At 40.0% G+C, this 20,270-nt stretch overlaps 1 protein-coding gene across 1 annotated transcript in view; it reads left to right on the top strand.

Annotated features, from left to right (window-relative positions):
• CPEB3 (cytoplasmic polyadenylation element binding protein 3) overlaps positions 1-20,270 on the top strand; it is a 162,005-nt gene that overhangs the window by 79,926 nt on the left and 61,809 nt on the right. Inside the window, 2 exon segments of the mRNA XM_047759869.1 lie at positions 3,553-3,720; positions 5,610-5,699. Of these exon segments, the coding sequence (XP_047615825.1) occupies positions 3,553-3,720; positions 5,610-5,699 (258 nt within the window).

The raw sequence follows: 20,270 nt of genomic DNA, 5'->3' as shown, positions 1-20,270 counted from the left end.
CTCCTTGTTTTTTTTTTTTTTTTAAGGCTAGTCTTAGAGTGAACTATTAAATTATGAAAATGGGGACATTTCCTATTGCTTTTGTAATATAGAATATAAGGTGTAGTGCTTGAATAAATGGAAGCAAGAGAAAAGATCTTAATTTTCTAAGAACATGGTCCCATCTCTTGCCATTCTCATACCTGTCTATTATATTCCAGCATATATTTGCGCATACTATTTTCCTTTCTTGGCTGCTGCCTCAATGTTAACACTTATTGAATACCTTTATGTGCCCTTATTAGAATATGAAGATACAGTGGTGAACTAGATTAAATTGGTCCCTGTCTTAATGGAGTTTACAGTTTCATGGGATTGAGGAATGAGATACCAAAGAAAAACCCACATGATAGCATGATACTAACTGGAAAAAAAAAATGTTAGGAGAAGTGTTATATAGAAAAAGGCATCTGATTTAACCTAGAAGGTCAGGAAGATTTCACCTGAGTTTCAATGACCCTTCAGCTTAGACCTGAAAAATTAATGGGAATTAACTAGAAAATTAGAGAGTTGAAAGGAAGGTGTTTGTTTTGCATTAAGGGAACACCTGATCCTTAGGGCCTGAGGCAGGAAGGAATCATCAGGAATTTTTAAGGAGATCTGTGCAATTGGAGATCAGTGAACCAGAGGGAGAGGCAGCAACTGTAACACAGGAGAGATAAGCAGAGACTATAGTTTACAGTAATAATTTATCCAAAAAAAAAAGAGAGAGAGAGAGATGAGGGGTTTTACGGATAGGGGTGAAGAGTGTAGTTACATGTTCAGGTTAATATTTGGAAGTGGCGACTTTGGCTGTTGTGTAGAGAAAGCATTGTGGGATAGGTGGAAATCAGTAGACTGAACAGGCTATTGTACAGACTCATCAGATTGTTAGTTCAGGACAGAGATGATGGCAATCTGGACCAGGGTGTCGGGACTGAAGGTGGAGAGGACCAAATGGGTTGAAGAATTATTTTGTAGTTTGACTTGGTGAGGACTAAGTGAGAAATGGATTAAAGGTGGAGTGTGAAAGAAAGGGATGTGAGGGTTGAGTCCTGGTTTTCTAAGTTGAATTGAGCATGGACAGCAGTCATTTTTAATGAGATTGCAAAGAACGGTAGAGGAGCAGGTTTCCAGAGAAAGCCAAGAGCTGTTGTGAAGGTTTTTTCTCTGTGGATTTTCACTCTTCCCCTTAGAAACTCCCACTCCCACAAGATTCTGCTCAAAATCGCCATCCTATGAAATCTCAAGCCCACCCCCCTCTTCCATTTTCTGTAGAGCAGTAAACTGTGCTCTTTTGTTACTTGGTGAAGTCTTCTCTTACACTTGTCTATTTTATTTTATTTTATTTTTATTTTTATTTTTGTCTTTTTGCTATTTCTTTGGGCCGCTCCCGCGGCATATGGAGGTTCCCTGGCTAGGGGTCCAATCGGAGCTGTAGCCACCGGCCTATGCCGGAGCCACAGCAACTCGGGATCCGAGCCGTGTCTGCAACCTACACCACAGCTCACGGCAACGCCGGATCGTTAACCCACTGAGCAAGGGCAGGGACCGAACCCGCAACCTCATGGTTCCTAGTCGTATTCGTTAACCACTGCGCCACGACGGGAACTCCACACTTGTCTACTTTATAGTTACATGCTTGTGTATCTCTCTCACCAGACTTGATTTCTTTGGCAGGGACCTCGAAATTATTTGTTTGGTGTTCCTGGAATGTGGAAAAATATTTCTTCAAGTGTTTTCCACTAAGTTATATATGTATATTAAAGTTTCCTTTATCTTAAATCCAGGTAATGCTGCATTAAGTTGTTTGACTGCAGAATTTTCTTCAGTCTTTGATACGCTAGTATGGATTGTGAATTTCTGGGAAAGGTATCAGGTGTGCAGTATTTTCCAGTATTATTTAGTTTTCCCAAGCCCTCCCCTCCACTAGCTTTTTTTTCTGAGCATCTCATGTTATTAGTGTTGTGGATAAGAGGTGGGTATAGGAAAATATTGAAAATGCTGATTGGGGTTTGTGCCTATCAGAGTAGGCACATAATTTACTGAGTGTGGACTATATCAAAAGCAAACCTAACAACCGTGGGAGAACACCTCTGGAAGTCTTTGGGAAGCTCATTTTGACTCTAGTTGCTGTAGATCTAGTTTTTACACCCCACCCCACCCCACCCCCAATGAACAAAACAGACATCAAGGGATGAGAATTTACTGTCTGTTGTTTGTCCTTGCCAGGCTAAAAAAGCTAGGTGACACAAGGTGACAGATTTTGTTCTATTTCTTTGTAGCTCAGCTGGGAAGAGCTGAACAAAAAATCCTTTTATTTATGAACTCTCAACATGAAAACAGTGCCTTTCTTTTACCACCTGGGTTGTTCATAAAATAAACAGAGTTATATTAGTAACTTTTTTAATAAAAGAAATAAATGTTCAGTATTTTTCTAAGGCTATTTATATTCTGTTTTAGAGAGCTGGCTGTAGTGACGCAGAACCTAGGTCTCAGGGAAATATAGACAGGATAGACTAAATGGAGAAGACAACAAGACAGTATCCTTTTTTTGAAGAATGTATGAATTTATTTTCGAGGGGAATTTTTCTTTTTTTTCAGAAGTTAGAGTGCTCAAGATAGTTCATTTTTAGAGTGGAACCTAGTGGAAAATTTTACTAGGAACTTTTACTGACTCAAACAGGAAACATATATATACACACATACTTTTTAAACTTAGATTTTATTTTGTAATGCCAGATGACATTATTGTGTTACATTTATTAATGGACTAACTGCTGACATCTTTCTTACGGTCATGTGGAGCTGGTAGGTGCCTTTACTCTACACACTTTATTTGACTCTAGAAGTAACAGTAGGAGTCATTTTTGGGGGAGATGTAAAATACAGTTTAGATTAGTAAAGATGTCATAACCACATGTACATATATATTCCCACATCTTAATTTCTATGTTTTCATTTACTTGTCCTGCCCTTTATATGGCAGATGTTTATTTCCAGATTGGCGTACCTTAGAGTGGCAGGGACAGCTTGATCATTTTTAGTCCTGCTGTCAGAGGAGTTATCAGCCTCTGTCATCAGCTTAAAATTCCCTCAGCAAATCAGGGCCAAACTTTAGAACCGAACCTTTGAGAGCTCAGTAAAGAGCCATCAAAATCTGTGAATAAATATTACCTTTCCATTTATTTTAAGAAATTCCCAGAGAAAGGAAAAATAACTGCTGAATACTCTTAGCAGCAGCGATAGGGACTGTATGAGTAAAATGTGGTGATTTTTTCTTTTTTAGCAGCGAAAACCACTGCAATTTTTGGTGCTGCTTCCTTAATATCAATCCAGTCGTTTCTGTGCTGGACATGCCTTTACACAAAAAAATGATAGTATAAACCTGGTAATCTGCAGCCAATTCTATTCTGTTGAAAAAGCTCAGGATCTATTTTTTTGGAATGCTTCATTCTGTGCTTTGGCTCCTAATAAAGCATGTGGTGTCCAGGAAAATAATTTTAACTGGAGAAACTCCCACATTTGTTTCAGGTCGATCTTCTCTCTTTCCCTTTGAAGATGCCTTCCTGGATGACAGTCACGGCGATCAGTCCTTGTCGTCAGGCTTAAGTTCTCCCACCCGCTGTCAAAATGGGGAGCGAGTAGAGCGCTACTCCAGAAAGGTGTTTGTTGGAGGCCTTCCTCCTGATATCGATGAAGGTATGGTGCACGCACTAATGACTTTATAAAGGCCAGGCTTGTTATTTGTGTGCTCTGATTCTGCCTCGCTTCTCCTCTTCTAAGGCAGCTTTAGGACATTTATATCTTAGTGTCAGGAGATGAGAATATTTGAGAGATGGGCAAGTAATAGATCGTGCATTTCAGATCTGCTCTTCATATGTAACAGCCTTCCCATTTCCTAGTTATTAATTTGGGGATACTTTTTTTTTTTTTTCTTTTTAGGGCTGCACCTGAGGCACATGGAAGTTCCCAGGCTAGGGGTCAAATCGGAGCTGCAGCTGCTGGGTTACACCACAGCCACAGCAACTCGGGCCATGTCTGCAACCCACACCATAGCTCCTGACACCTCCAGATCCTTAACCCACTGACTGAGGCCAGGGATTGAACCCGTGTCCTCATAGATACTAGTTGGATTTGTTACCGCTGAGCCACGATGGGAACTCCCATTTTTAAATACTAATGAGAGCTCATATTTGTGAAACTTGTCATTATGCTAAGTGCTTTACATTATCTTGGTACATCTCCACAGCCTTCCTAAAGTCATCTCCTACCAACTCCATTTTCAAGATGAGGACATTGAGGATCAGAGAGAAACAGTTTATCCAGGTTTATGTAGCCAGTTGGACTCAAAATCGGTCTGATTCTGGAACTTTTGCCCCTATCCATCACACCATCTCACATTAATGTAGATAACTATTAATGAAAAAACCCTCTTTCCTTTAAAAAAAAAAAAAAGAAAACTAACTAGAGTATTTCTTACTAATATTTTTGAGATACTGCCCATCCAGAATTGAGTTTCACTTATGCTGAGAGCCAGTCAGCACATAGTAGCTTGTCAATAAATATTTCTTGAATGGACAATTGAGATAAAATTGTGACAAAGTTAACTCAAGGGAAAAAAAACAACAACTGTAGCTCTAGTAGACTTTGGATCTGCTATGAAAACATTGTTAAAACAATTGTTTCACCAGCATTATTTTATCTATAATATTTCTCTAATTATTATTTTCTTTTTTTTCCATGATGAGAGAATAGTCTCTAAAAGTAGTTTTATTTTATACTTAACTCCTTTAAAATTGTACACAGATGGAGACTCATTTTTCTCCGAACTATTCTCATACTAGTGTTAATCTCATCTATAGATTGGAGTTTATGCTTTAAGACAAAGTTTTTGATCATGCCTGTGGGAGTGGCAACTTCCCCCTGATTAGGAGCTTAGTTATAACCTGTTTGAGTCAGAAGTCAGAAGGAAAGGATAAATTTATTAAGCTGTAACTTTTGAAACATTTTCTTTGTGGGATGAATAGTAGGTATGTATGAGAGAAACAGACCATTGGTTTTTAACTTTTTCTTACTCTTGAATGGAATTACCCACTTATTGTCTCTACTTGCCAAAAGAATAGGATCTATTTCTAAAACAATCTTAAATTAATTATAATAGTGTATGATGTGTGACCTTAGAGATTATTTCATACAAGTGGAAGCATATTTTAAGTACTTTGTGTACTTTTGCCTTTTTTTCTAAACACAGAGAACATTCTTATTTTTAGACTCTCCTTCTCACTTGACAGGGAGGTCACCTTAGCTAATGTCAATTTTTTTTTCTTCCAAATACTTTGTATCAGGTTTATTGGAAGTGAAGGGAAATGAATTATAGTTAGAAACACATTCTGCATGGTTGAAAGTGAATAACCAACTGTACCCCCGCCCCCAATGATGGTATTTCACTTAGTAAGTTTGACTTTTGTAAAAATCTTTAGAAAATAGCTCTCAAAACATTTTAAAATAAAAAGCCATGTTATATGGGCTGTTCTGTTTGCAATATATATTTTTTTCTCTTTTGCTAAGATCCCTTCTCTGTTTCGTAGATGAGATCACTGCCAGCTTTCGCAGGTTTGGACCGCTCGTCGTAGATTGGCCTCACAAAGCTGAAAGCAAGTCGTATTTTCCTCCTAAAGGTAATGCGCTGAAACTGTCTCCACTGCCTGCCTCTCGGAGAGCTGGCATCGTAGTTCATTAAAAGGCAGTGAAACTGTAGGGGGAGGGTGGGATAACATATACACACTACTATATAAATAGATGCTAAACAAGAACCTAGCATATAGCCCAGGAAAATCTCCTCAATAGTTTGTAATAACCTACATGGGAAAAAAGAATGGATGTATGTGTATAACCGATTTGCTTTGCTGTGCACCTGAAACTAATACGTTGTAAGTCCACTATACTCCAATGAAAAAATTGTTTTAAAAGGCAGCCTTTTCACTCTTGAAATAGCTGTTGACTCCCCCCAACCCCAATTAAGAAAACATTTTAACATTAGTCATCTTTTTGTGTTTTACTGTTCCTACTTGGAGACGATTTCCCCAGGAACTTACCGATTATTTCATGGCATGTATTTGATTGACGGTGAGATCCTGTGAGTCTACTGTAAATGAGCCTTGTGGCTGACTTTTCATTAATTGGGAGAAAAAAATCTAGGGTTTTGAGAAATGTCAGCAATGGAGAATAAAAGATTATTTTGTGTCAAATTTTATTTGTATCCCAGAGCCCTGTGGTTTTATAGATCTTACAAACCCCAAGCTTGGAAAAGCTAGTGACTGAAGAATGACACTGTATGAAATTACCTTTACCCATGTCTGTATCTTAAGTAACAGTCTGTTGACAGGTAGAGGACAAATTAGCAAAGGGCTCTTCATCTGTTTCTCTTATTTTTAATAGGCTTTTTAAAATAATTTATGAGGGCATGAATAAACTTCGCTTATAGTTAATCATTTCTGTGGAATCTGTGGAACTTTTCTGGTGATAATAATTTGGAGTATGTTCTTAGGTTTATATCGAAGAGTGTTTTGAGTTAAAGAGAAAGTGTTCTTCCTGTGTTATGTTCTGTATATTTCAAGGATGTCTTTCATCTCTAAGGAATTGTTTTTTGATATGTATTGTTGTGTAACAAAACTCTTAAGAAGATGAAGTCAAAGTACATATCCGTCCTGTGCCTTGTACAGGAATCAGATTATACCTTCACCCAGGAAAGGCAGAAGGCTTGCTTTTATGGCTGGCTTATTAGATTTCTTTGTCACCTGTACTTCTCTCCAATCTCTTTATAGGCTATGAAAATAATTTACTCACTGAATAGAAGGCTGTTTGTTTGCTTTTAACATTCTTCCCTTAATCCTCTCCAATAATTTTAAAAATTGTATTAATCAAAAAAAGATAAAAATCATCATGCTGGTTGTTGCAGTGAAAGAATGTTTTCTTTCTTTGTGGTACATGTATGACACTGTTTAAAGAAACAGATATTTAAAACATGTTTTTAAAAGTGGAAATAGTTTCTTGAATAAGCGTAGTGGTAATTCAGTGAATGAATGAATTCACCACTCTGTGCTGCATGTTAAACGCTCTGTAAAGTCACACGTATAAGAAGATGTACTAGTTGATCGTGTGAATGAAGGCAGTGTTATTTCAGTGAAGGAATGTATTTACCCACACTGTGGTGTGTGGGACACGCACTATAAAATGACATGTATAAAAGATATTTCTAAGAGTGCTAGTTGAAAAAAATAATTATGAGAAGGTTATAAAAAATGATTCTGGGATAAAAGGTGTCATTACAAAACATAAAAATGAAGATAAGCCTATATATGGTGATGTCCAGAGAAATTATCCCAAATCTACCTCTGTCAGAGATAATCACCGTATATATTTTATTACATATCCTTCTTATATCTCTTTATGAAAATATACATTTATATGAAAATTTAAATATTGTGTGAATGGATCACACGGTATATGTTGTTTAACATTTTGCATCGCCCCCCCATTTTCCACATCTTTCAATAAGAAACCTACATAATCCTTAATGACCTTATTTTATTTATGAGACTCATGTACTACCTACTACGCTAACGAGGCACCTAGACCTTATTTTATTTAATCAGTCCTGTTGATGGGCATTTAAGTTGCTTTCACTTTTCTTCTCTCAGTTGAAGAATATCCTTGTTCCTTCATTTTCTTTGCTTTTTCTAATTATCTCTTAGGGTGAATTTCCAGAAGTAAGGTACATGTTTATACATATTGCCAAGTTGCCCTTAACAAAGGTCATACACATTTATGTTCCCATCAGTAGTACCTAATTTATAAAACTCAGTTTTATTGAGGGTCTGAGATATAGCTCTTTTCCAGTCTTTTGCCAATCTGATGTTAAAATAACATCTTTTAGGCATTTTTCTCTCTTACTGGCCTTTGAATTTATTATTTTACTTTTTTATATTGACATCTCATTTCTGGTCTGGAATTTGTAATGGAGTAAGACACAACAAAGGATCGAGCTTTATTTTTCCAAGTAGTATGCCAGCTCTCCCAGTAGTCATTTATTGACAGTCTCATTTTTTTTTCTCATTGATTTGAGTCATTAGAATTAAGTATTGGTTGAAAGGTCATCTCTTCTGCTTCTCTATACTGAATTTCAAAGACTTAGTTAAAAAAAAAAAAAAAAGGCAGGAGTTCCCTTTGCGGCTCATCGGGTAAAGAACCCGACTTAGTGTGCATGAGAATATGGGTTTGAAACCTGGCCTTGCTTAGTGGGTTAAGGATCCGGCGTTGCCGTGAGCTGTGACTTAGGTTGCTGATGTGGCTTAGATCTGGTGTTGCTGAGGCTGTGGCATAGGCCTTAGCTGCTGCTCCAATTCATCCCCTAGCCTGGGAACTTCCATAAGCCACAAGATGCGGCCCTAAAGAGGGGGAAAAAAATGCAAAGGATTTCATTAGTAATTTTGTTTGTATATTAAAATGATAATTTTTTGGATACATCGGATTAACTAAAGTATATTAAAATTAACTTCACCTTTTTCTTTTTACCTTTATAAATGTAGATACTGGAAAATTTTAAGTTATATACGTGACTCATATTTATTGGACGGCACGCCTGCAGAACAGGAGTCAGCAGACTATCTTTTTTTGTGTGGTGTGTGATCTAAGGGTAGTTTTTATATTTTTAAGGGTTGTAAAAACACTCAAAGAATAGGTAACAGAGACTATACTTGGCCCTCAGATTCCTTTGTAGAAAGTTTGTTGTCTCCTGTTCTAAAATAGCCCAGAGAATTTCTCATTTAGCTTCTGAGACATCCAGTGACAAAGGAGGAAGTTTACTTCAGAGGAAATTATATGTTTGCAGACCTAACTAATTATTAAATTTTGTTCTTTTATTGAGTCAGATTTTTCCCCCGCAATCTTTATCCATTGGTCAGTTGTGTCCAATAAGATAAAGTAAAGCAGAGTAAGTCATTATTGTGACATTTATCTCTTGGTACTTAAAGGGCTATCAGTTTCTTTTTAAGTCTTCTCTTTTTCCAAGCTAGGTATTTTCACGTCTCTAGTCATACCTTATGCCTAATGGATTCTTGACCACCATTATTCTTGTCTGCCTTTTCTCTATATATCTTGTGTTTACAATACCCTACTTCACTATGTTACTGAGAGTTGAAGAGAGAACATCTGGGTTATATGAGCAGTAGAGAGTTTAGCTCTGTGAACTCCATGGTTTTAGTACGACTCCTATGGTTTTGTTTTTGTTTTTGATCTTGTTTTTTTAGGGCCGCACCTGTGACATATGGAAATTCCCAGGCTATGGGTCAAATCAGAGCTGTAGCTGCTGGCCTACGCCAGCAACGCAGGATTGGAGCCGTATCTACAACCTACACCACAGCTCATGGCAACACTGGATCCGTAATCCAGTGAGGCCAGGGGTCGAACCTGCGTCCTCTTGGACACTAGTCAGATTCGTTACTGCTGAGCCACAGTGCAAACTCTGTACCACTCCTTTGTAACAGCCCAATAATACAGAATTGTACAACATTAGAGAAGGTGCTCTTATTTTATAGCTGAGGTTAAGTGTGAAGATGGACTACGAAGAGCCAAACCAAGCCAAGAATCTGGATCTCCTGATTCTGGTCCTCAGGCTTGCATCCTCAGAGAGCAGATTGCCTTTCTGGTGATTTGGGGATCAAGGAAGAGAAATCATTATTATCCTATTGACTCCTGTTGTGTTTTGTTCTCAGCTAAAGGCTGAAGGTTGACCTATTTTAGAAGGGCCTAAAGAAATTTGATGTCATTCCAAGATTGAAGTAACTTTGAGAATCCACACCCATTGCTTTGAACATTAGGAACATTTAAGTAGTTTACCACAAACTGTTCTGTGCCTTCTTAGTAATACTCCCTCATACTGTTACCGCTTTTCCTTAAATTCCTCAGGTTTTAATTCAGGTCAGTGCTTTCTTGGTAGTACCCCTCTTGCTGATTATACTTTTCTTAGTAAGGTCATCAGGCACAGTTTCCTTGGCTCTACGTTTTAGCCCTGTGTGTAAATAAGAGGAAAACATGAGCCATCCGCTATTGAGTCCTTCTGCCTTTTTGTCAGAAAGTGTATGCTTAATGAAATAAACAGAATCATTAATTTATCCAGTAGGTGTACCTCTACAGATGTGGAGTAGGGTTTGTAAAAGCATGACTATTTCTGTGGACTATGGAGAACTTAAATCCATATAGAGAAACAGTGGCCGAGCACATCAACTGTCCCCTTAAGTGTTGTTGGGCCAGCAGAGTAGGAGGTGATGGAGATTGGGGTTCTCTCCAGCACAAGGCCACTGAGAGCTTTGATCAAATATTTGAGGTTTTGCAGAGCCCTCTGGATCAGGAAGTTGCTTGGTGTTCTCCAGAGCATCCCTGAGAACATGGAAGGCAGAAGAAGGCATCAAGTCAGCTAGTCTGTGTCTTCATGATGTATTCTCAGGCCTCTGAACTTAAGAGTCCTGTGGGAGAAATAAAAAATAATCACAAGATAACACAATTATAAACTGTAATGGTGCTCTAAAGGAGAGATGGAGAGCGCAGTGACTTTAAAAGGGGGACATTGGAGTTCCCATGGTGGCTCAGTGGTTAACGAATCCTACTAGGAACCATGAGGTTGCGGGTTCGATCCCTGGCCTTGCTCAGTGGGTTAAGGATCCGGCGTTGCCATGAGCTGTGGTGTAGGTCGCAGAAGTGGCTCGGATCCCATGTTGCTGTGGCTCTCGTGTGGGCCAGTGGCTACAGCTCCGATTCGACCCCTAGCCTGGGAACCTCTGTATGCCATAGGAACAGCCCTAGAAAAGGCAAAAAGACAAAAAATAAAAATAAAAAAAATAAAAAGGAAACATTGATTCAGATTGGTAGTATGGGGAACATTTTTTCTGAGAAAATAGTGGTCCAGTAGACCTAAAAATTGAGGAGTTAGCTAGAAAGTCTAGGGAAGGAGGTTCCAAGCAGAGTACCATATGGGAAATAGTATGAAAGGAGTGCTTTTGAAGAAATGAAGGAAGTGTGATTGGAATGTTGTGACAGAGAAGAAATGATGCAAAAGAAAGCTTTAGAGAAGTACGATTGTTTTTTTCTTCCCTGAATTGCCCTACACCCCTTGAGAGACTAGAGGTAAAGGCATTTGTGTGGTGTTTTTGTTTGGGGTGGAAACAGAATGGAGTTGGGTCAAATAGAAATATCAGTTTAAAACCCTTTCAAATAGCTATTGAAAAAATTGAAGTCTTGCTTGTGTTTTCTGCATTTGTTCTGAAATGATGCAAAGAAATTCAACTTTAATCAAAATATCGAGGGGAGTTCCCATCAGGGCGCAGCAGAAATGAGTCGGACTAAGAACCATGAGGTTGCGCCTTTGTTCAGTGGGTTAAGGATCTGGCGTTGCCATGAGCTGTGGTGTAGGCCGGCAGCTATAGCTCCTATTCGACTACTAGCCTGGTCTTGTGGAGGATCTAGAGAAGACACCATTCGTGTCTTTGAGAAAACTGCAGTTTTCCAGAGGAGCCATGAAAAGACGAATGTTGAACATTAAGTAACTGTAAAGAGCATGGATTCTGGAACTAGACTTGCTGGGCTACCCCACGTATTAGTCGTATGTCGTTAGGCATGATGGCTAGCCTTTCTGTTTCTTTTTTCTTTTTTTTTTTTTTTTGTCTTTTGTTGTTGTTGTTATTGTTGTTGTTGTTGCTATTTCTTGGGCTGCTCCTGCGGCATATGGAGGTTCCCAGGCTAGGGGTTGAATCAGAGCTGTAGCCACCGGCCTACGCCAGAGCCACAGCAACGCGGGATCCGAGCCGCGTCTGCAACCTACACCACAGCTCACGGCAACGCCGGATCGTTAACCCACTGAGCAAGGGCAGGGATCGAACCCGCAACCTCATGGTTCCTAGTCGGATTCATTAACCACTGCGCCACGACGGGAACTCCGCCTTTCTGTTTCTTAGTTTCATCTCTTGTAAAAGAGAGGTAATATGAGTACCCACTTCATCTTCATAAGGTTGTGATGAGGATTAAAATGAGTAAATCCATGTGGGATGCTTAAAATAGTCCTTGCACATGGTAGGTTTTATTAGTGATATTGTTAGTTTTATTAAACTACAGATCAATTTATGGTTCATGACAAGTGAGTAAAAAATATTCTAGGCATCCAGAGGAGGAATAGATTACTGTGGGCTGCACAAGACCTTGGTCTTAAAAGCTAGGCAAGAAGAAAACAGGCAAACTAGAATAGGGGACTAGAATAGAATAGAATAGAAGAGGGGATTAGAATAATAATTAGGATGGCTTTTACTAAGGGTTTGTTATGAGCTAGGCAGTAGGTTACTATTTTATATGCTTAATCTAATCTTCCTAATTCCACAACATCATGCAAATGGTCATGCAGCATTGAGAACATTAATTCATCTAATAGTTGTTGCTCATCAGTCTGTAGAAGAATCTAGACAATCTGGTTTTGAGGAGGATCTAGAGAAGACCCTATTCATGTTTTTCAGAGGCTGCACTTTATCATTCCCATTTTAAAGAGTAAGAAACAGGTTTAGAAGAGAGTAATTTGCCCATGGTCATGTGTTAAATGATAAGGCAAGAATTGGAACCTCAACAGATGAACCCCAGAGTCCCAGGGTTTTTAACTATTGCACTATATATACTCTAGTCATTGGGGAATTAGAATGGCCTAGAGGTAGCATGTTCAAGGTGGGGTTATGTGGTAGCCACACTGCCAGGCCTAAAACTTGGGCCCAGTAACGAGTGATCAAGAGTACAGGCTCTGGAGTAAGCTGCTTGGGTTAGATTCCTGTTCTATTGCCACTGCTGTATTTTGGGGCTGATTATTAATTTTCCAAAATCTCTCTCTTTTTTTTTTTTTTTCCTTATCTACAAAATGGAAACAGTAATACCACTTTTGGGTTTATAAAGATTAAATGACATAATGCACGTAGAATACTTTCATGGTGCCCAGATATTGTTGATGACTTTTTTCTTCTTTTTATTAAGCAAGAGAGAGATGCGATTTTTTATTTGGCTTTGGTTTTTTAGCCAGGGTCAGAAAAACCATTTCGGGATTTTTTGTAATCAAGCTCATGAGAAGTAATAAGGACCATGAAATCCTAAGATAGTAGCATGGAGGTATTCCTAGAATGAAGGGAGAAAGGGACCAGTGATCTTAGAGTAGATTATAATGGTAATAGATTTGATGGCAGGGTTGTGCTAAACTTCCTTCAACTGAATGGGAGAATCCTGGCCCTGCTAAATGTAGGCGAATCAATAAAGAGAAAACTAGTTTGGTGTAGTATTGATTGGATTAAAGACATGTAGGATTTGGTATGTCCCCACATCTTAGCTGAGAGGAAATACCTAATGGGCTACTGGAATTGTGGCTAGGGAGTTTGGAAAAAGAGACTGGAGGTGCATCTCTTTTGAGAGTCCTCTTTATAGAGAGGAGGGAGAAGAAAATGAAAAGCAGTTAATAAGTAAATTTTGTCAGAAAGGAAACGAGTACATCGTAATAGAGATGCAGGTGAGTGAATGACTGGGAGTGGGTCTGTGGTTGTGGAGGCTACAGGAAAGAAGTTCCAGGAAAGAACAGTTGGCACCATCACATACCGCAGGGTTACTGAGAAGTGCTGCACAGAAGTGCTTCACAGATGTGGGTGGCCCTCTTGTCATGTACATGATCATAGTTATTTCTATTGTTAATCTAATTCTAGGCCTTAATATTGTAATGAAGAAGTAAAAGCAGAACAAAGCACTTTGGTTTTTGGGGGGGCTTTTTGTTTTTTGTTTTTGGCTGTGCCCTAGCATGTGGAACTCCCCAGACCAGGGATCAAACCCATGCCACAGCAGTGACCTAAGCTGCTGCAGCAACAATGCCAGATCCTTAACCCTCTGAGCCACTAGAGAACTCCCAAAGCACTTTGGTTTGCGGTGAATAATGTTATTTTCTAAGCAGTAAGATTAATCCTACCTCCCTAGCAGAGCCAACCATCGTCATTTTTGTGTCCTTTCCGTCTTTATTCATATGTATCTTTTTTTGTGGGAGTGTAATAATAGCAAAGATAGTTTTCTATTGTTCTTCCTCCCATGTTTCTGCTTAATTTTCCTGTTTTTTTCCATGGCTGTCTAACCTGTTGTTGCATCATAATTTACTCACTTGTTGGCTGTGTAGGCTATTATAAATAATGCTTCTGTCAATATTCTCTTCATTTTTTATTTTTATTTATTTATTTATTTATTTTGGGGGGCACACTTGTGGTATGTGGAAGTTCCTAGGCCAGGGATTGAACCCATGCCACAGTGGTAACAACATCAGATCCTTAATCCACTGAGCCACCAGGGAACTCCTGTCAATATATTCTTATGTATGTTTTTTTCTTTCATATTATTTTCTTTAAGATAAATTTTCAGCAGAAGCTTCGCCAGAGTTAAAAGAAATGAAAATCTAATGACTCCAAATATGACATCATGTGGCTTCCCAAAGCTGTTTTCTTTGTGAAGTTTATGCTAATTTGGACATCTGCAGCACATTTCTCTGCTTAGTCCCAAGTCCAATAGATGTTACATTGCACTTGTGGACTTACCTTTTTGCCTATGTGTTTGGAATATAATAGACCCCTGCAGAAGCCAGGAACCACATTGGTAGGAATCTTGTACTTGAAGCGTTTAAAACCTTGTCCTCTTGGGTCTCATCAGTTGAATCCTGGGTGTTCATTGCCTGTCATTCTCCGCCTTACCTTCTCTGGCCACACTGACTCCTTTGCTATTCCTTGAGGTAAACTGAGGCTTCTCAGGCCTTAGCACTTACTTTTGTCTGAAAATTTGTCCCCTAATTTCTGAATAAACTGCTCCTCTCTTCCCTTAGACACACCTGTGCTCTGCTGTCACTTTCAGAGAGAGATCTTTCCTGACTTCCTTTTCTAAACTAGAAGCCCCTTTACTCTCTTGCTCTCTGTCCCTCTTATCCTCATGTTATTTTTTTCCCTCAAATTACTTATCACGGCCTAAAAAAATAATATGTATTTTTCTATTCTCCAGATTGGAATGTCAGTTTTATGAGAACAGGGTTTTTTTTTATGTTTTGTTCACTGCTTTATACTCAGTACCTTGCACAGCTGCGTCAATGGCTAGCCCTCAGATATTTGTTAAATGGATGAGTTTTATATTTGCAAATGGTGAGGTCATTGCCTGCGCAGAGTAGAGCCCGTCAAATTTTAGAGCAGCCTTAAAGATCATCTCATAACAACCTTTATTTTAAACTGAGAATTCGAGAGGTGAAGTGTCTTTTCCTAGGAAAACATAGCTCTTATTAGACAGACTCAAACCCAGCAGACCAGTAGTTTATGCTATTCTACCTAGTGACTTATAAAGGAAGTCGTTTGCTGGTGTGTATCGTTTGTGGGAAAGGAAGATAAATTTAAACTATATAACCTGATAAATTATGCTTTTATTTACAAGGCTTTATATAAAAATTAACAGCTTGAGTTATACAACACGTGGTATACTTTCGTAGCTATTTAAGTGTGAAAATGATCCTTGGGTTTTTCCTGAATTCTTCTATTCTATTGGCCATAGTCACATAGCTGAGGTATTTCCAAAGAGCTGAGGCTGTAGGTCTGAGCCACCCTTTAGCTATAGTTTAACCAGGGGATTCTGCCTCTTGGGTGATGGCTACACTGTTTCTGGACCTGAGTGCACTGCTTTGTAATGGAGTTTTTTGACTTCAAGGATCAGAGAGTTCTCTTGTGCTGCTTCTAATTGAGGATGTTGTTATGAGTGACAAGGAAAGTCCAAAAATAGGAGCCGTTATAGAACCAAGTGTCATGGAGACTGAGCTAGGGGGTGGCAGGCTGCAGGGATTTGAGCAGTGGGAGCTATTAATTCTTCATTGTAATGTTCCACCATTATTATGACTCAGCTCTTCTCTGCATGTGTGTTCCTCTCAGTTTGTGCTCCAGTGGGCAAATTGTTTTCATATTTCTAGTTGGATTTCAGAGAGAGGGAATCTGATTGGCTCAGTTCATCTTTTAACCCTTAGCTGTGACATAGGCCATCCTAACCGTGGTGGCCTTAGAATCCTTGACTGCTTAAATAAAACAAAACAACAACAAAAGAACCCCCCGCCCCCCCAAAAAAACCTGGTTCAGTTCTGCTTCCTCAAGCATGGGGCTGAAAATGTGGCGGCTAGGAAGATAAGTTGGATATGAGAAGCTTTTATGATGATAGACGTGTTTAGCATAACTTCCCTCATTGCCTTCAGGGAGAATAGCCCATGTCCTAAGTTGCTCTTACTAGAGCTACAAAAAAATGTCTACCTACCCTGAGCCTTCTACCCCTGGTTTTGTACTAAGGCAGCTGCTCCTGACACTGCCAACAGTCTCACCTCTTGTGCTGGGGTTGGGCCAGGGAGAGGAGTTGGCATCTCCTGGGCAGTGAGCACAGCTGCACTAGCACTGTTGGCAGAGACCTCTGAGGCAAAGGCAAGGACAGCAGCCAGCTGCAGATGTTGGACAGGCGATTGGCCATGTGGCTCTGAAACCGTGTTCAGAAGTCGGTGATGCTGGCAATGGAATGAGGGAGGCTGTCATTCTCAGCCCACTTGGAAGCCAGCTTCAGCTCCAGCACTTCAGGTGCATAACCAGGTGAACAGGAACAGTAACAGGTCATGCATATTTATGCAAGAGTGACCTATGCCTTGCACTCCTCCCACCTTGAGTAATGGGCGTCCTTCTGAGTGGCTGTTGCTACTGGTGGTCATGTGTTTCCTCTACACTGGTCAGGCTGACTTGACTGCTCGTCCTTGTGACCAAGGTCATGCAATTGTGGAAGTTTATACAATACCAGCATGGTTTGTGAACCTGGCATAAGACAGGCCACATGGGATTCAGATTGACTTGAGCCAACCAGCTAAAGAGGTACTATTGAAGAATGAAAAAGAGGGCAAAATAGGTCATTATGAAGCTTCAGTGGGCTGGTTTCACAGCACCTCCTTCCTTTTTCCTTTAGTTTGTCTAAATCCAGCTTTGGAAAGGAAAGTTTTCAAACTTCACATCCCCCCCCCCCGCCCGGTTAGCATAACTTGAATGGAAATAAGTCAGTGTTGTTTTAGGCCCAGATTCCAAGTTTTTCCACCTTCTGAGTTACATAAACTGATCAAGTTGAAACCTAATGGCGTTTTAGCCTGTACTTAACCTTTTACTGTTTGTAAGCTTTTGAGTAATACTTTGCAAATTTTCTTTTTTGCAAACACAGGTTCTGGCTTATAGTATTCACAGTCTTTGATGAATTATGAATCCTATACGTTAATATTTGATTGCTTGAAGTTTTCATTCTCAGGATGGATCTTCTGAGAATGTCTGCATGGAAACTGCATTGCAGAGCCACAAGAGTGGGCTTTTTGTTCTGTTTTGTCCTGTTTGGACAGATGGAGCAGCATTCTATTGTGGCTTTTAAAAGCTTAGCACACCCTCAGTTTAAGCTGTTCCATTAAACACCTATCTCTTTTGCACTGTATTAAAAATGAACTGTAAGAGTTAGTCTTTGATTTCAAAGCAGTCTTAGTTTGAGGAACAGTGTAGGCAGTAGTATTGTACAGGCCACAGGACAAAGCTGAGCAGCCACATAAACAACAGAGACATCTTGTGCTCTGTCATAGCAGCACCTATTGCACTATGCCTGGGCAGAGGTGCTAGAAAGGGGGGAATGCTTGTTTAGTTCAGAGAAGCCAAAACCATCCCCGATGAGAACTTTCTTTGGAAAAGTGGCAATTTCAGGAACTGAAATGGTAGGTGCCAACTTGGTAGGCTGAGGCAGAGAAAATGTTTTAGAAGAGGATGCAGCTTGGGACAGGACTTGCTGACAGGAATTGGGTAGGGCTAAGGCCTTGAGCAAGTGAGATCAAAAGAGGATATATTATCTGAAAGAGTTCAGAATGGGAAGCTGACTGAGAGGATCTGGTGAAAAAAATTTGAAAGCTGAGAGCAAAGACTTGAGTTGTCTTTCAAAATTGAATGGATAGCCTTAGTCTCAAGAAGGGGAAACGTTGGCCCTGAAAAAACCTGTTGGCACCCATATTAAGAGCTCCTCAGAGAGTTCCCATCGTGGCGCAGTGGTTAACGAATCCTACTAGGAACCATGAGGTTGTGGGTTCGATCCCTGCCCTTGCTCAGTGGGTTGAGGATCCGGCGTTGCCATGAGCTGTGGTGTAGGTTGCAGACGAGGCTTGGACCCTGCGTTGCTGTGGCTCTGGCATAGGCTGGCAGCTACAGCTCCAATTCGACCCCTAGCCTGGGAACCTCCATATGCCATGGGAGAGGCCCAAGAAATGGAAAAAAGACCAAAAAAAAAAAAAAAAAAAAAGAGCTTGTCAGGAGTTCACATCGTGGTGCAGTGGAAATGAATCCGACTAGGAAACATGAAGTTGTGGGTTCAATCCCTGGCCTCACTCAGTGGGTGAAGGATCTGATGTTGCCATGAGCTGTGGTGTAGGTTGCAGATGCAGCTCAGATCTGGCGTTGCTGAGGCTGTGGTGTAGGCCAGCAGCTACAGCTCCAATTAGACGCCTAGCCTGGGAACCTCCATATGCTGTGGGTTCGGCCCTAAAATGACAAAAAAAAAAAAAAAAAAACCCAAAAACAAAAACAAAAGCAAAAAAAAAAAAAACCCCACCTCATCAAAGGAGTATTAAAGTGCAAGGGGGAGAAATTGGATTGTCAGATTACAGGCAATATACAGTCCAGGCCGGACTAAAGCTTCATCTGCAGGAAAGCGTCTTCCGGGTTGAAATGTAGGATTTGCCAATTGTCTGATGCTGAATGAGGCAGAGCAACAAGCAGTGGGGTAAGAAGTAGGTATTTGTGGACTCGGACGTGGGCACCAGCAGTTACTAGCTGTATGACCTTGAGCAAGTTATTTAATCCATGAACTTCAGTTTATCTAGATAAATTATTACTACTCATTGAGTTCTTAAAAGGGTTACGTGAGACAATGTACATATACACCAGCACAGTACTTAGGTGTAATAGGTGTTAAAAAATATTAGCGTCCTTCCCCCCAATGAAAATGTGATGTTCAATAAAAACAAAACTGCCCAACTAGTTTGACCGGTTCCTTCCCACACACCTAGTCTGATCTTGGTTTTCTTGGTCAGGTGCTTGTTAGAACTAACTGTGACTAGAATAGATAGATTGGCAGACTTCACAAGGAACTCTTTATATAGGGAATGTGTGGTTACATAAACAGAGTAGCCTTTAAGCCCAAATGTAGTCCATTGCCCTGGACTACAGGACTTTGCTAAGAACACAAGGAGTAGACTGCCAATTTTCAGCTCTGAGGTGGTTCCACCCATCAGACTTGTTTTCTTGTCCATTCTCACCTTCTCCCACCCTGCCTGCCAAGCACAAGCCCACCGAGAAACAGTTACTAGTCTAATAGAACACGCAAAAGGGGGCAGAACCAGAATGTTTGTGCCTGAGCTCTGTGTGATAAATATAGTCAAAGAAATATGTTTGGTTCTGAATCCAAGAGGAATGTTTAGGAATCTGTGGACAGTACCTGCTGAGCCATCTCTATATCTTAACTTAGGCGAAATCCTTCCCTTGGCACATCCTTCCCCAGTTTTTCACCTTTGTCATACCATTAAGGCCTGGCTCCTGTGCCACCGCCAACACAAGTCTTCCCTGATTTCTTTCACACCAAAATATCTGTCTTCCTTCTGTGAAGTCCAACTTTAAAATATGTTTTAGAAATCCCTCTAAGGGTTCCTTAATGAATTGTTCTTAGATTAGAGTTCTCCGTGTACCTCCTCTTCATGACCTTCATCTACTGATTTATTCATTTCTTGAGAACAAGGACTTGATCACGTCAATATTCACCTGCAGTGCCCCGGGTACATAGTTAAGTATCAGTAAATCTTGGAAATCAGATGTTTTCATCCAAGAGGTGGATGAATGAGGAATCCAGTTCAGAGAACTACTGTGTTGTCCAGGCAGCAGGCAGAGGGTTGATGAACTGCTTCTTCTCTTCCCACCAGCCACCTCCAGTGCTCACTCTAACTAATGAACTCTACTCACTGTTTTCCAAATAAGCCTAGCCTTTGACTCGTTCAAGCCTTGGCCTGTGCTCTTTGCTGAACTGTGAATGCCCCTCCTTCTTAGAAAGGCAGTTACCTTCCAGCCCATATATAGCCTTTG

This window comes from Phacochoerus africanus, chromosome 15, assembly GCF_016906955.1.
Source record: "Phacochoerus africanus isolate WHEZ1 chromosome 15, ROS_Pafr_v1, whole genome shotgun sequence".
NCBI classification, from domain to species: domain Eukaryota; kingdom Metazoa; phylum Chordata; class Mammalia; order Artiodactyla; family Suidae; genus Phacochoerus; species Phacochoerus africanus.
This window is presented reverse-complemented; position numbering and strand designations above follow the sequence as displayed.